At 41.3% G+C, this 15,078-nt stretch overlaps 1 protein-coding gene across 1 annotated transcript in view; it reads right to left on the bottom strand.

The window, feature by feature from the left end:
• Positions 1–1,922, bottom strand: part of LOC139656951 (putative histone-lysine N-methyltransferase PRDM6) — a gene marked incomplete at its 3' end in the record, with an annotated part of 13,294 nt that extends 11,372 nt beyond the window's left edge. Inside the window, exon 1 of the mRNA XM_071534600.1 lies at positions 1,253–1,922. Within this exon, the coding sequence (XP_071390701.1) occupies positions 1,253–1,922 (670 nt within the window). The remainder of the gene's footprint in view (positions 1–1,252) is intronic.
• Positions 1,923–15,078: the final 13,156 nt, after the last annotated feature.

Genomic DNA, 15,078 nt, shown 5'->3' on the forward strand with positions numbered 1-15,078 from the left:
GACCTAATAATAACCAATAAATGGAAAGCTTTGAAAAATATTTCCAATAAAACCTAAATGAGTAGATTTGTATATTTCCCTGTAACAGAGTGGAGTCGTTCAGTACAGACAGAGGAGGGAAACACTGAAACAGTTTATCGCCTTTTAATGCTGAAATAAATCTTTATGATGTGAAATTCATTCTGTTCATCACAGTCAGTGATGTCACACTGATGTCAGCGATGTGAAAATCTTCTTTTATGGGAAATAAAGCAGAAACTGATTGATTGTTGTTCATGTTGCTGTTTGTTTTCCTCATGATAAACACTTTACTCCCTTTTTATTTCCCACTACATCGCTGAGTTTAAGTGAATTTTAATTGCAATTAATTTCTGAATCTGTTTGGGGCCTTGACGAAATACTATAGAAAATATTTTAGCAATATTATCAGTCATACCATAAACCATAACATAAAGTATGATAAAGTCACTATAAATTCATGATTGAGTACTGCAGCAACACATAGTATTATAGGAATAGTTAAGAATTTTGTAATAATATTGTAGGAATATTATAGGAATACTATAGTGATGCCATTGCAAATTTATAAACATAATGTAATAGGACCACAGTCACACTTTAACTTCTTATTGTAATATTATAGGAATATTTCAGGGATTGTTAGAATGATACAATAGCAGATTGTTTAGGAATATTATAGTGATATTATTGGAATATGTGATAAAGTTACTATAAAATCACTATGGAGAACCATGTAGTAACACCGCAAGTCGATATGAAATTATTATTATAATGCAGGAATATTGAGTGATATTATAGGAATATTAAAGTGATACCATAGCAAATCGTGTTTGAATATTTAGGAATATTGTAGTGATATTTTAGGAATATTATAGGAAGATCATATGGCAGATACATAAAATATCATGTCAAGGACAACAAGTTTCACTACAAGCTCAATATCACAGGAACCAAAAGTCTCTATAGTAATATTATAGGAGTATTATAGAGATACCATAGGAGAAGAAAAAAAAAACATAAGGTGCAACAAGGTCACTACAAACTCTGACACACTATAAGTCCCTATGGGAATATTATAAGAATATTATAGGGATATTATAGGAATATTATAGGGATATTAAAGAGACACTACACCCAGCCTGTACTCCATGCAGCAGCAGCAGTGTAAAGAGCATAAAGAGTATAAAGAGAGTAAAGAGTGTAAAGAGAGTAAAGAGAGTTCAGTACATACGGTTGTTGGTGTCTCCTGTGTGGTTGTTGAGGGGGATAATCTCCATCCTCTGCTGTCCGTACAGATAGTAGTCCAGCTCCTCGGAGGTCAGTTTGAAGCGGGACGAGGCTCCTTTGTTTTCGTGGCCGTTGCCGCTCTTCACGCTGGACGACACCACGCCGACCCCCCCGCAGCCCGCCGCCGGGCCCTGCAGTCCCGCCGCCGGGTTCAGAGCCTGGCTCTCCGGGGGGACCACCACCACCAGGTCCCCCGCGCCCCCCGCTCCCCCTCCTCCCCCTCCCCCTCCTCCCCCTACGGGCCCGGCGCACACCGGGGCCAGCGCCTGGCCGAACAGGGCGATCTGCTGGGGCACCGGGAGCTGGGACAGGCCGGCGGGGGCGGAGAGCGAGGAGGAGGAGGAGGAGGACGGGGTGAGAGCCGCCGCCGCCGAAGAAGAAGAAGAAGAAGAAGACGCTGCCGAGGAGGAGGAGGAGGAGGAGGAGGTGCAGTGGGCGGAGGCCAGCAGGTGGCCGTGCAGCCGGCTCTGGACCGGGACGGGCAGGCCGAGGCGGTCTGCCGGGGCGAGCGGGGCCTTCAGCTGGGCCTGGGGGAACAGCTGCTGCCAGTGCTGCAGGTAGGACGGGTCCACCTTCAGGAAGGCCGAGCCGCTCGGGTCGCCCGGCTTCAGCATGGCTTCAGGCTGGGGGGGGGGCAAGGTGTCAGTCAGGGTAGTAACACACACACACACACACACACACACACACTGGACAGCAGCAGGGAACGGTGTCAGTCCCATCATGTCTGGGACACACAGCTGGGATTTATGGGATTTTAAGGCTATTCTCCATATCAAATCTGCATTTTACACATGCTGAGCCCGTTCACTTATATGAGACACAGCAGGTCCCATGTTAAATTTACATGAACACATATGGGACACAGGAAATTTACATTTTAGGTGTTTAGGTTCCCTGATCAGAGACACATAGTGTTTCCACCTCATCACTTCATCCTAATCATCTATATCGGACGCACTATTCCTGTATTCCGATATTAATTTTACATCAACACATCTGGGACGCAGTATTTCATCCTCATTGTTCTGTAAATTCATATTTTAGATGTTTACCTGAACCTAATCACATACATGCAACACATTATTTCCTACAGTAAATTCACATTTTAATCATTTAGCTGAGTCTGCAGTGTTTTAACTTGATATATTTTGCATTCAATTTACACTTCAGGTGTTAAACTAACTGTGATCACATATGACACATACCTCATCACTTCACCCTCATCACATACACTGTATATGAATTCCTATATTAAATTTACATTAATACATATGGGATGCAGTATTTCAACCTCATCGCTTACAGTAAATTGATATTTTATGCATTGAACTGACCCTAATCACAGATATGGGACAGAAAAACATATTTTTTTGCGTTAAATTTACACTTAAGGTGTTAAACTGAGCTTAGTCATATATATGAGAAGCAGCAGTTCCTACTTTAAATTTACATTTCAGGATTTCACCCGATATTAATCACATGTATGGGAGACGCACAGCAGCTCATCACTTACAGTAAATGTACATTTTAGGCTTTTACCTGACTCCACTCACACAAATGGGACGCAGTGTTCCTTCTTTAAATTTATATTTCAGGTGTTTAATCACATATATGGGACACACAGTATTTTAATTGTATAATGTCCATTAACTTTACGTTTTAGGCATTCAGCTGATACTGATCAGCTCTTATCTAGTCTGATGTGTTTCTCTGTTTCAGCCTGGAGAAGTTCAGTGTTTGGCTGCCTGCTGTTTTAATGTGATCCAGTAAAATAACCTGGAGCTGCAGAGAGGAGAGAAAACACAGATTTCACTCTGATGTCCAGGAAGTTTAACATCACAGTCCATATGGTTCTTTTTAGAAGAAATAATAAGACACCAGTTCAATTATTTCTGCTCGAGTTTAACATTTACACAAGTGGCTTTCTCTCTTGTTCTCACCAACAGAAACACCACCGTGAAATCTAAGATAAAAAAACACTTTCAGCCCTCCACTGTAATTCAACCTCTGGTTACAGCTTGTTATTTCATTTAAGTCAGTAACAAGATGGTGGTAAATAATAAGGAGGGTAAACTGTGAGCTGCATGATCATCATAAAGCTTCACAACCACCAATATAACCAAAAAAATTATATTTTCAGAAAATGCATAATTGTATGCCTTTTCATTCTTAAAAGACCCTTTCCTCATGTAAGTTAAACCTGTTTGACTCTACTTGCTATCATATACAATGAATTTCATACCCTAAAGATTTATGCCAGCCTGAACACGGGGGTAAACTCTATTTTCTATTTATGTCTAGTTCTGATTGAACTCAATATCTGCAAATAAAAATGTAGATAAACTACTTTTCTGTAAATAAAAATGTGGATAAACTCTATTTCTGCCATGAAAAAGCAGTATAAACTGACTTCAGATGGGTTTACCCTCCACTCCATCCCGGCTTATTTCGCTGTCTCGGTCCGGCGGGTTATTTACGCACGGCAAGCGCAAAGACGCACGAATAAAAGCGCGCGCGCACACTTCGATTGTAGTTTGCGACTTCGGCTTTTAAAATACTGGCAGTGAGTATCTATTTTTTTGGACAATAAACAAATTAAAAAACCCTGATAAGTCCAGCCAGGTCGGCGCTGCAGCCTGCTGTCCGTGGCCGCGCAGAGGCAGCGACAGTCGGGTAGAGATGCAGAGACGCTCCGCTCCTTCTCCAGAGTTTAAACGTGCGGATTTTTTTTTTTCTTAGCAAAAAAAAAACAAACCATGTAAAGATGTTTTAAAAAGCGGAGAGTCTTACTGCTGTTCGGTCCTTCAGGGAGTTTCCAGGGAGGTGCGGAAGGTTTTTCCCTCCTCCGGGCTGCAGTGAACCATACCAGAGCGGAGTTGGGACAGTCGCTGCGTCCTGCGCTCCAGCGGCGGACTACACGATCACACACACCTCCCTCTCTCTCTCTACCTCCCTCTCTCTCTCTCTCTCTCTCTCTCTCTCTCTAACTCCCTCTCTCTTTCTTCCTCTCTCTCTCGCACACACTCTCTATCTCTCTCCACCCTCACTCTCTCAGTCTCCTTCTCTCCTCGCTCTCTCTCTCTCTCTCTCTCCGTGCCTCCCTCTCCCAATCACTTTCTCTCTCTCCCCCCCTCTCTTTATCACACACACATTCTCTCTCTCTCTCTCTCTCTCTCTCTCTCACACACACACACACACAGTCTCTCTTGCTCTCCCTTCCTCCCATTCACCTTCTCTCTCACACTTCTCTCTCTCTTTCTCACACACACAGCTCTCTTTCTTCCTCTTTCTTTCCATCCCCCTTTCTCTATCTCCCCTCAACCTTCTCTCCCTCTCTCTTTCTCTCTCTCTCTCTCATTGTCTCCCTCTGTCTCTCTCCCACAGCACAGTCGGGCCTGTGTGTGTGTGTGTGTGTGTGTGTTGTAACTACACTGAAGTTTTCACTCTGTTGGCCCCAAAAAAACTGTCTGCTAGCATCTGTCTGTGCCAGCAGAGTTTCACCATTTGTTTTTTTTACGCTCTTGAAAGTGGGCCAGAAGAAAATAGCCAAAAATACAAATGAGAAAACGACATAAAGTGGCTTTGAATTCCTGAACGTTGTCTATTTGATATAAGCTCATCTATTTCTGATGTAAAATCACAGGAATATTCCTGCAATATTCTTGTAGGGACTTACTGTGTATTTCTGCTACTCAATAGTGAGTTTTTAGTGACTTGATCGTACTTAATGCCATTTGTATCACCTATGGAATCACTATAATATTCTTCTGAAATTCCTATAGGTACTTGAAATGTATTTTTCCTCTGACGTTTATAGCACCCTACTAAAACTTATCATAGACCACAAAAAGAGGTTAGAAAATCGGACTTTTCTGCTCCTGTGTGAACGCAGGCTATGATAGCAGCGTCACGCAACATTGATTTTCAGACCGTATCTTAACGCATGGACGAGCCAACAGCAGCAATCAATATGGGAATACATGATGGTGTCTTGACATCAAATTCAGTTAAATACAGTGGTGCAGGCCAGGGGGCAGGCAGGGTGTGTGCAGTATAGAGCCATCACTTCACACACCAATATCTACACAACAATCAGCATAATTATCTAAGGCTGCGTTCACACTGCAGGTGGAAGTGGCCCAAATCTCATTTTTTTTGCCGACACAGATCTGGTTCTTCAGAACAGTGTGAAAATCTGATCTTTTTCATTCCGATTTCATTCAGACTACCAGGATAGCCTGGTACCCTGGTTCCAGACTCCTGCCCACTTTTAAGATTTTTCCAAGCAATTCAGAGAATCTGGTGTTTCCGTCGTCAACGGCTTGTTCTCGCTCGGAGAAACAAGCAAGCCAATCATTGCCTTTGTGGGCGGGACTAAAGTTTGAACCGTTCAGCAGAATACATTTCTCGAATATACCATCTCTTTCTTTAGAGTATACCACCTTTTTCTCTATAGTATACCACCTCTTTATCAAGAGTATACCACCTCTATCTGTACAGTGTACCACCTTTATCTCTAGAATATATCACCTCTTTCTCTACAGTACACCACTTCTTTTTCTATATATCACCTCTTTCTCTACAGTATACCACCTCTATCTCTATAGTATACCACCTCTATCTCTAGGGTATACCACCTCTTTCTCTAGAGTATACCACCTCTATCTCTAGGGTATACCACCTCTTTCTCTAGAGTATACCACCTCTATCTCTATAGTATACCACCTCTTTCTCTAGAGTATACCACCTCTATCTCTAGGGTATACCACCTCTTTCTCTAGAGTATACCACCTCTATCTCTATAGTATACCACCTCTTTCTCTAGAGTATACCACCTCTATCTCTATAGTATACCACCTCTTTCTCTAGAGTATACCACCTCTCCCTGTAGAGTATACCATGTCTTTCTCTAGAGTATACTACCTCTTTCGCTACAGTATACCACCTCTTCCTCTAGAGTACCCCCTCAACCTCTAGAGTATACCACCTCTTTCTCTATACTATACCACCCCTTTCTCTATAGTATACCACCTCTATCTCTAGGGTATACCACCTCTATCTCTATAGTATACCACCTCTATCTCTAGAGTATACCACCTCTATCTCTAGGGTATACCACCTCTTTCTCTACAGTATACCACCTCTTCCGCTAGAGTATACCATCTCTATCTCTATAGTATACCACCTCTTTCTCTAGAGTATACCACCTCTTTGTCTAGAGTATACCATCTCTATCTCTATAGTATACCACCTTTCTCTAGAGTATACCACCTCTATGTCTAGAGTATACCATCTCTATCTCTATCTCTATAGTATACCACCTCTTTCTCTAGAGTATACCACCTCTTTGTCCAGAGTATACCATCTCTATCGCTATAGTATACCACCTCTTTCTCTGCAGTATACCACCTATTTCTTTAGTGTACCATATCTTTCTCTAGAGTATACATACCACCTCTTTCTCTAGAGTATACCACCTCTATCTCTACATTATACAACCTCTTTCTTTAGAGTATGCCACCTCTTTATCTAGAGTATACCATCTCTTTCTCTGGAGTATACATACCACCTCCTTCTCTAGAATATACCATCTCTTTCTCTACAGTATACCACCTCTATCTCTAGAGTATACCACCTTTTTCTCTACAGTATACCACCTTTTTCTCTACAGTATACCACCTCTATCTCTACAGTATACCACCTCTTTCTCTAGAGTATACTAATTCTTTCCCTGGAGTAAACAACACACATCTCTTAAAAACAGAGTATACCACATCTTTATCTGGACATATGAAGAATACCATCTCTTTCTCTGAACATAATAGAGTATACTAGCTCTATTCCAACAAATACAGAGTATACTATTTTTATTTCTAGAGTATATCACCTCCTCTGGAATAAACCGCCTCCTCTCGGCACTATACCACTGTTTTAACACTGCATGGAATGTGATTCTTGCTCTTATTTATATTAATTTATCATGTAAAGCACTTTGTAGCTCTGTTTTGATAAGTTCTCGATAAATAAAGATTATTATTACTACATTTACTATTATTATTATTTGTCTTCTAGGTGGTCTCTGTCAGCTTTGTCCCCTCTCTTCTTCTCGCACTCTCTCTCTCTTTCTCTCTCTCTCCTTTTCTCAGAAACTGTAATTCAGTGTGTATGGTAGGTGAATGTGTAGATAAGATAGATTATAGGCGAGCTCATTGTGTTTCTGGGTCTAAGTTGTTATCCACGACCCGAGTTTTCCCACCCGTCTACTGCAGGCGCTGAGGAGTGTCACACACACACACACACACACACACACACACACACACACATGCACGCACTGGTCAGACTGTGGCCAAGCATATAAAGCATATGTGTCTGTTTGAGTGTGTATGTAATTCGCTCTGGATAAGAACGTCAGCTTAAATGCCTAAAATAAATGTAAATGTAAATGTGTGTGTGCATGTATGTGTGTGTGTGTGTGTGTGTGTGTGTGTGCATGTGCGTGTGTCTTGTTATGACTGGCGTCCCCCTGACAGGCCCCATTTGTCATCCTCGGGACCTCTGGTGGATTGATAACGAACAAAAACACAAACATAACCGTCTGAAAATGAACTCTTGTCGGCGTAAAGCGACAATTTGAGCGTGGAGGAATGTGGAGGAATAACAGGCTGACTGATAGGCCGGCCGGCCCGCGCCCAAACACACTTTTCTGCAGGGGAATCGGAGCTGGTAGTGATGCAGCGGTGAATAAAAAGGTGGAGAAACTCTGACCTCCAGCCATCACGACGCATCACCTCCACCGACGGAAACAAAAATCAATTCTGCTCTCAGAAAGGCATTCGTTTATGCTTTTCCCTCCTTACAAGAGCCTTTCCTCAGGTAACGCACATCAGGCTGATGCTACTTAATATGATGTATACCGTGAATTTATGTCATGAAGATTTTTAAAGGTTATTTAAACTCTATTTTGCAGTTAAAAAGGTGTGTAAATTGGGTTTAGGTGGGTCTTTCCTCCACCACATCACTGGTTACTTCAGTCTAATATTTTTAGTGAACAAAGCAGCAGAAATCAGTTTTCAGCTTCAAACAAGGAAGTTAATTGTTAATTTGTGATTAGTAATTAGGCAAGCTTACTGATAGATGGATGGAACTCATCATTAAATTCATATTTAAAAAATATATATATTTGTAGTATTTATACACTGCATTCAAATGCCTAAATTTGAAAATGTGAATGCAGTTTAATTCCAAAATGCTAAAAATTTGAACAATGACATCTTGACAACTGAAAATTGACACCCTCTCTTTCAAAATGGGTGCTGGCATGAAATTAAAGCAAATAATGGGTTAGCATTAGGTATTAGGTTAGTATTAGGTTTGTATTGAAGTTATGAGTCATGTTGATGTCATGATTTTGAGGATCTAATCTGCGTTTCTGTATCATGAACTGATAAATTCCAGGTATTCAATGTTGTTTTTCCAAAATGGACAGTGTTATGGAATAAAACTCTTTATATCTACTTATTTTAAACCTATAGGCTATAACTATTATTTTTTGGTGTCATCATCATTATTAGTCCATAATTGTAATTCAGAGTGTAGTTATTGTCCATGTTGTGGCTGGGGAGCAGTGATGCAGGGCCTCGCTGTGGCTGCTCAATTAGAGACAGAAAGAGTAAAAAAGAAAAAAAAAAAGAAAACAACAAAAAAAGAAAAAAAGAAAAACCACCAGGAGGAGAATTAGGTGTTTTCATCCATTGATTAATGGCTTTCTAAAGCAAAGCACATCGGAGGAGCTGCAGGATCAATAAATTAACTGCCCAAATTCATCATTTTCTACAACAAAAGCTAATTATTTAGACGGCTGCAGGAAAGAAAAAGCACAATATTAACAAGAGTTCATTTACCAAAGCCTTGTATTCCTGATCCCAGAACACTGCAGCCTACAGTGTGAACCTCTCATCTGCATATATAACCACTGTGATATTAAACACATTTCATTTTTATATAAGGCTGTAAAGCGCTCATTAGTCGGTGTGAGTCACATGTGAGACTGACTCACTTTAAATCCATGTGCTTTACTCCGCCCGCCGCCGCGCGCTGACATTAATTCAATTAAAACGTTTGCATTTCCCATTCATTTAGCGGCCGCGGCTTGTACCTGGCCCATAAATAAATAAGTAAACCCGCTGTAACCTTGATGCGCGGAGGCCTTATGGCGTAAATCGGTGTCACTTTCATTTACATAGTACCATGTGTTCCGGTGCGCGCTGACATTCAATTAAAACGTTTACATTTCTGCTTAATTAATTCGGCGGACGGCGGAAGGAAAGACGAATGGACGGGCCGCTTTGACAGGAGGCCGATAACGGTGTGTGTGTGTGTGTGTGTGTGTGTGCGTGTGTGTGTGTGTGTGTGTGTGTCCTGGCCGTGGCGTTAAGGTCACGGCAGGCTGACTGTTATAATTCATCTGTACGGACATGTTATTCAGCTGGGACTCCGCCCGCCTCACTTCTCTTTTTCAACTTATTCTGCACCGCCCCGCCCGGCTCTCTAACAAACGTCCTGAGAAAACGTTGCATGCAGTAAACTGCGCTTTAATACCCGGTATGGACTTTAATTATCCGCCTGTTATTGTAAAATGGGTGCTGGCTTTATTGATCGCTGCAGGAAAATGTGTTTGTTTGTCAATCAGCAGCTCAGAGGGAAATTCAGGATATTTTTCCTGTTTTGAGCTCCGATTATTAAAGAGAAACAACTGATTTCAATACAGTTTGTCATAATTTCATTGTTGGATGAATTTTAACACAGTGCCAGAGGGCGCTCATATGGACTGTAGGCTATAGTAGACCTATATAGTATATATATAGTAGGCTATAGCCTAGTGTATATACTGTATATAGCAGTAAAAAGCACGTGTTTACACAACAAAAAGAACAGCAACAAAAACAACAATACTATTAACAACTGTGACAATCATAATGTTTGCACGGTATTATTAATTTAACTATGTATTTACTATTTAAATTTTATTCATTATCTATATTTATATTTATTATTTAATTAAAATTTAAATTTAAATTATAATTATTATTGTAAGTATTATAATTATTATTCGTGTTATTATTATTAGGCTATTATAGGCCTACTTTGTAATTTATTTGTAGAATGTCTTTATTATTAAACAATTTCTTTTCTTTTTTTTTGGTCACAGATGTGAGTTTTTGCTGTTCAGTCTTTGATTCTGATCTGGGGCTTTGGGGCTCCGCTGGTGCTGGATTTATTATTTATAATTCATTTTTCTGTGGGAGGTAGGTCTGTATCTTCCATGTCCTCTGTCTCTGTCTGTCTCTCTCTCTCTCTCTCTCTGTCTGTCTGTCTCTCTCTCTCTCTCTCTCTCTCTCTCTCTCTCTCTCTCTCGCTGTCTGTCTCTCTCCCTCTCTCTCCCTCTGTCTCTCTCTCTCTCTCTCTCTCTCTCTCTCTCTCGCTGTCTGTCTGTCTCTCTCCCCCTCTCTCTCTCTCTCTCTCTCGCTGTCTGTCTGTCTCTCTCCCTCTCTCTCTCTCCCTCTCTCTCCCTCTCTCTCTCTCTCTTGCTCTCTCTCGCTGTCTGTCTCTCTCTCTCCCTCTCTCTCTCTCTCCCTCTCTCTCTCTCTCTCTCTCTCTCTCTCTCTCTCTCTCTCTCTGGATGAGGTAATTGTTGTTGCAGCAGACAGAGGGCGCTGTTTGTCTCCAACATGCAGCTGAGCTGCAGCTGCTGCATCAAACTGCACTTTAACATTCATGTATTAAACCCATTTTTAAAAAAATTAATTTGTTTTCTTATTGACTGATGTTGTGTAATCTCTTGTTTTGTCATTTCTCTTTTCACTTGTTTGTTCTTTTTTTTTTTAAAGTTGCTATACAAATACAATAAAAATAAAGTTATTTATTATTGTTGTTAATGTTGTTATTATTATGTAATAGGGCATTATGATATTGTCCTGGGCAGCTCAACAGAAGAAGACTGATTACTAATATTCCAATGAAACAATAATAATAATAATAATAATAATAATGATAATAATAATATTAGTTATATATGAGTTATTATTACTATTAATATTGTATATATTATATATTAATATTAATATCATATATATGAATAAATAATGAATATGAATGAATAATAATATCATTATTATTATTATTATTGGTAGTAGTAGTAGTAGTAATATTAATATTATTATGGTTATTAATAATTATAATGATAAGAGAGCATCAGATCAGCAGGCTGTGTTCAGTGATGAGACTGAGGATCAGCCTGAGGATCAGACTGAGGATCAGACTGAGGATCAGACTGAGGATCAGACTGATTCAGAGACAAACTGTTAAACCAGTTCAGCTGCAGTCAGTGTGTGAGCTGCTTTTCTTTGGTCTGATCCAAAGTGGAAAAGTTGACTTTGTTGTATTTCTGTATTTGGTTCGTTCAGGTTCAAACCGACCAATCACAAGCCACCCAGGACTTGTAAACAAAAATCATGTGACTCACAAGCAGCTTGTTTATTGGACAGAGTTTTGGTATCAAAACAAAGCTGAATATGAGCATCAGTCCAGACTTCATTTTGTTCTGCGAGGCTTTCCGTCTCCTCCTACCCATAATCCCTTGTGTTTCAGGCTGGTTTCCTGTAGTTGGTGTGTGAGACTCTCGATGCTGTTATTTGGTGCCACCAGAGGTCAAAGGTCATTATTCTCACCTGGACAAACCAACCAGCTAAAGGGGAGAATAAACCTATGAGAACATGCTGGCTGTGAACGCAGCCTTATACTGTCTGAAATTTGTTTTTCAAAGACAGTTAATAACAGCTGGTTCTCAGTCTCCATATATAGTTTGGACTTTGCTGTTGCTCTGACACTCTCACACTGTGCTGCTGCTTCACTGCACTGCTGTGAAAACCCACTGGTGTGTACTGGGTGATGTGGATGGCATTCTCCTTGTTCCTACAAAGTATGAAATACGTTCCTGTTATCGACGATCAGGTCAGGGTGAAAAGGTCAGCAGGAACACTGGTAACCTTTATTTACCCAGGAAGCTTCAGCTTCACCTTCACTCAGGTCCACACCTCCAGACTGGGAGCAGACCAGTTCAGCACAGGCAGAGGTGGAAAGTAACTAGAGGTACTTGTACTTTACTTGAGTATTTCCATTTGATGCTACTTTATACTTCCACTCCACTACATTTCAGAGGGAAATATTGTACTTTTTACTCCACTACATTTATTTGACAGCTTTAGTTACTAGTTACTTTGCAGATTTAGATTATTAATACAAATTATAAATCTAATAAATTATGATATATTTTTATAGGTTAACCCAGCAGTATATAAAGTAATTAAAATTAGCTCCGCCTTTACCAGCTGCAACATTAAAGTGATGAACACATTAATGCATCAATAATTATAGTCCAATAACATGATGTATATGATTCTGAAATGGGCCATTCTGCATAATGACTACTTTTACTTTTGCTACTTTAAATATATTTTGATGCTAATACTTTTGTACTTTGACATAAGTAAGATTTTGAATACAGGACTTTTACTTGTAACAAAGTATTTTTACACTGTGGTATTGCTACTTTTACTTAAGTCAAAGATCTGAATACTTCTTCCACCACTGAACACAGTCTGCTACTGGTGGCCAGCTGTACTGGAGCAACTGGGAGGTCAGTGTCTTGCTCAAGGGCACTGAGCCGAGGCACAGCAGGGTGTCATGAGGCAAATACAGGTCAGGCAGGCAGTCAGTCAGTCAGTCAGTCAGTCAATCAGTCAGGTAACCATAGTGAGATGTCGCTTCGTGAGAGAGCGTCTTTGACTAAGAGACAGCCTCTCTCCTATGGGCTAAACTTCACATTCAGTCTCATACACTGATAACAACATACTGGATCCCACACTGAGCCACACTGTCTGCTGTTAATTTACATACATCCACATCTTCTGTTGCCCTGTAAACTTTAACGTCAGGTAACGCTATCACCTGTGGTATCTAAGTGACGTTCGTGGAATTATTTATCCGATAACCGTCGTAACGCTTCAGTGCATTGAATTTAATTGAACACACGCACCGTGGATCTGTACAGGATCTGCGCTTGTTGTTTTAATGGATTCAACAGCATGAGTTCCTCTCACTTAGACTTTCTCAGGTGAGAAAAGGATTCAAACCGACAACCTCCCGGTCACAGCCAACCTGACCCGGCTACAAGCTGCTTCAAGCTTCCTGCAGAAATGAAGAGAGCGGTCAAACCGACCTGCTGCATGGAGTCCTACGCACCGTGAAACTGAAACAAGGAGGAACCAGAACTCCTGTCTGACTCCAGAGGGGTTTGGTTTTCTTGTTGGGAAAGTAGCAATCTCTGAACCCATCGTCTATCGGTCTGACGACGATTAGACTCTGGGGGCGACGGCCAATATTTGGGGGTTTCCGGTGTAGCCAGCGGACATCCGGGCCAAGACTTCCTCTTCCGTGCGCCGGTCATTGTTTACAGTCCGATTAGCAACTTGAGACGCGAGAATGGAGTCGGAGTTGAGAGACGACGTCTCATATGCAGATATCTGTTTATAGAGATTAGCCGAAATGTCGTCCGGACCTAAAGCACCTACAGAAAGTATCGATGTTTGTGTTTTGTGTGGAGAAACGTTCGACTCTCGTGTCTCAAGTCGCTAATCGGACTGTAAACAATGACCGGCGCACGGAAGAGGAAGTCTTGTCCCGGATGTCCGCTGGCTACACCGGAAACCCCCAAATATTGGCCGTCGCCCCCAGAGTCTAATTGTCATCAGACCGATAGACGATGGGTTCAGAGGTTGGGGAAGTGGAGAGCTGAACACAAAATGAGTTTTTTTTAAGCGTGCGGTTGCCTAACTTTATATCCTTCACCTTCTGAAATCTGAGCACATCGACCACCGGCAGCCTGGAGTCATCCACGACTCTGCTGAACAACACGGACAACACAAGACCAAACAGAGCAACAAGACAACAGAGTTCAACAGTGTGATGGGATGGAAAGATTACAAAGACTTCCTGCTCTAACAGAAGTTCTGTTACTTTGTAGCTGCCACAGCCGGTTTGACGCAGATGCAGCTCACGACTCTGCCTGTTTCTCAGAGAAGCCCCTGACTGCAGTGTGCAGATCGAGGCGGTGCTCAATGTGGGCGGAGTCAAACGCGGCGCCGTGCTCAATCCCCGACGCAATCACCCAAAGCTAACATAGGCATGGCTAACGTTAGCTAGAGACATGCATGGACCATACAGTTTCGGCCGATGTAGATATAGAAATCTACATTTTTGGAGAAACTCACAAAAGCTGAAATTCGAAATAATTTACACTTGATGTTGCCTATTCATAAATCGGAGCCTGCATGTCCCAGAGGAAGTTGTGGCTATTCAGAAGGTTAATGTTTTGGCATAGAGCTGATTAGATCCGCCCCCAGTACCTGAATTTAATTCCAATAAGCAACCAGTATCACTCACGTTTATAACAAACCAATTTTTATGAAAATCGGTTCAGAATTAAAGGAGTTACAGTTGATTTTGTAGAGAAGTCTGCATCTCTCAATACACGTTGCATTTGTTTACTAGCGGATCTTGACCGCTCCAATATGGCGGACGGGCAGACGCATAGCGGCAACATACAACAGTGGCCGTGCTCAATGTGGGCGGAGTCAAACGCTTGACTCCGCCCACATTGAGCACGGCCCCAATCTGCACACTGCAGTCAGGGGTACTTGTGGTTTCTCATGC

The sequence above is a fragment of the Centroberyx affinis genome, unplaced genomic scaffold, assembly GCF_046629955.1.
Source record: "Centroberyx affinis isolate AG114_WGS23_722 - 3 ecotype Tasmania unplaced genomic scaffold, CSIRO-AGI_Caff_v1 ptg002587l_1, whole genome shotgun sequence".
Classification (NCBI taxonomy): Eukaryota; Metazoa; Chordata; class Actinopteri; order Beryciformes; family Berycidae; genus Centroberyx; species Centroberyx affinis.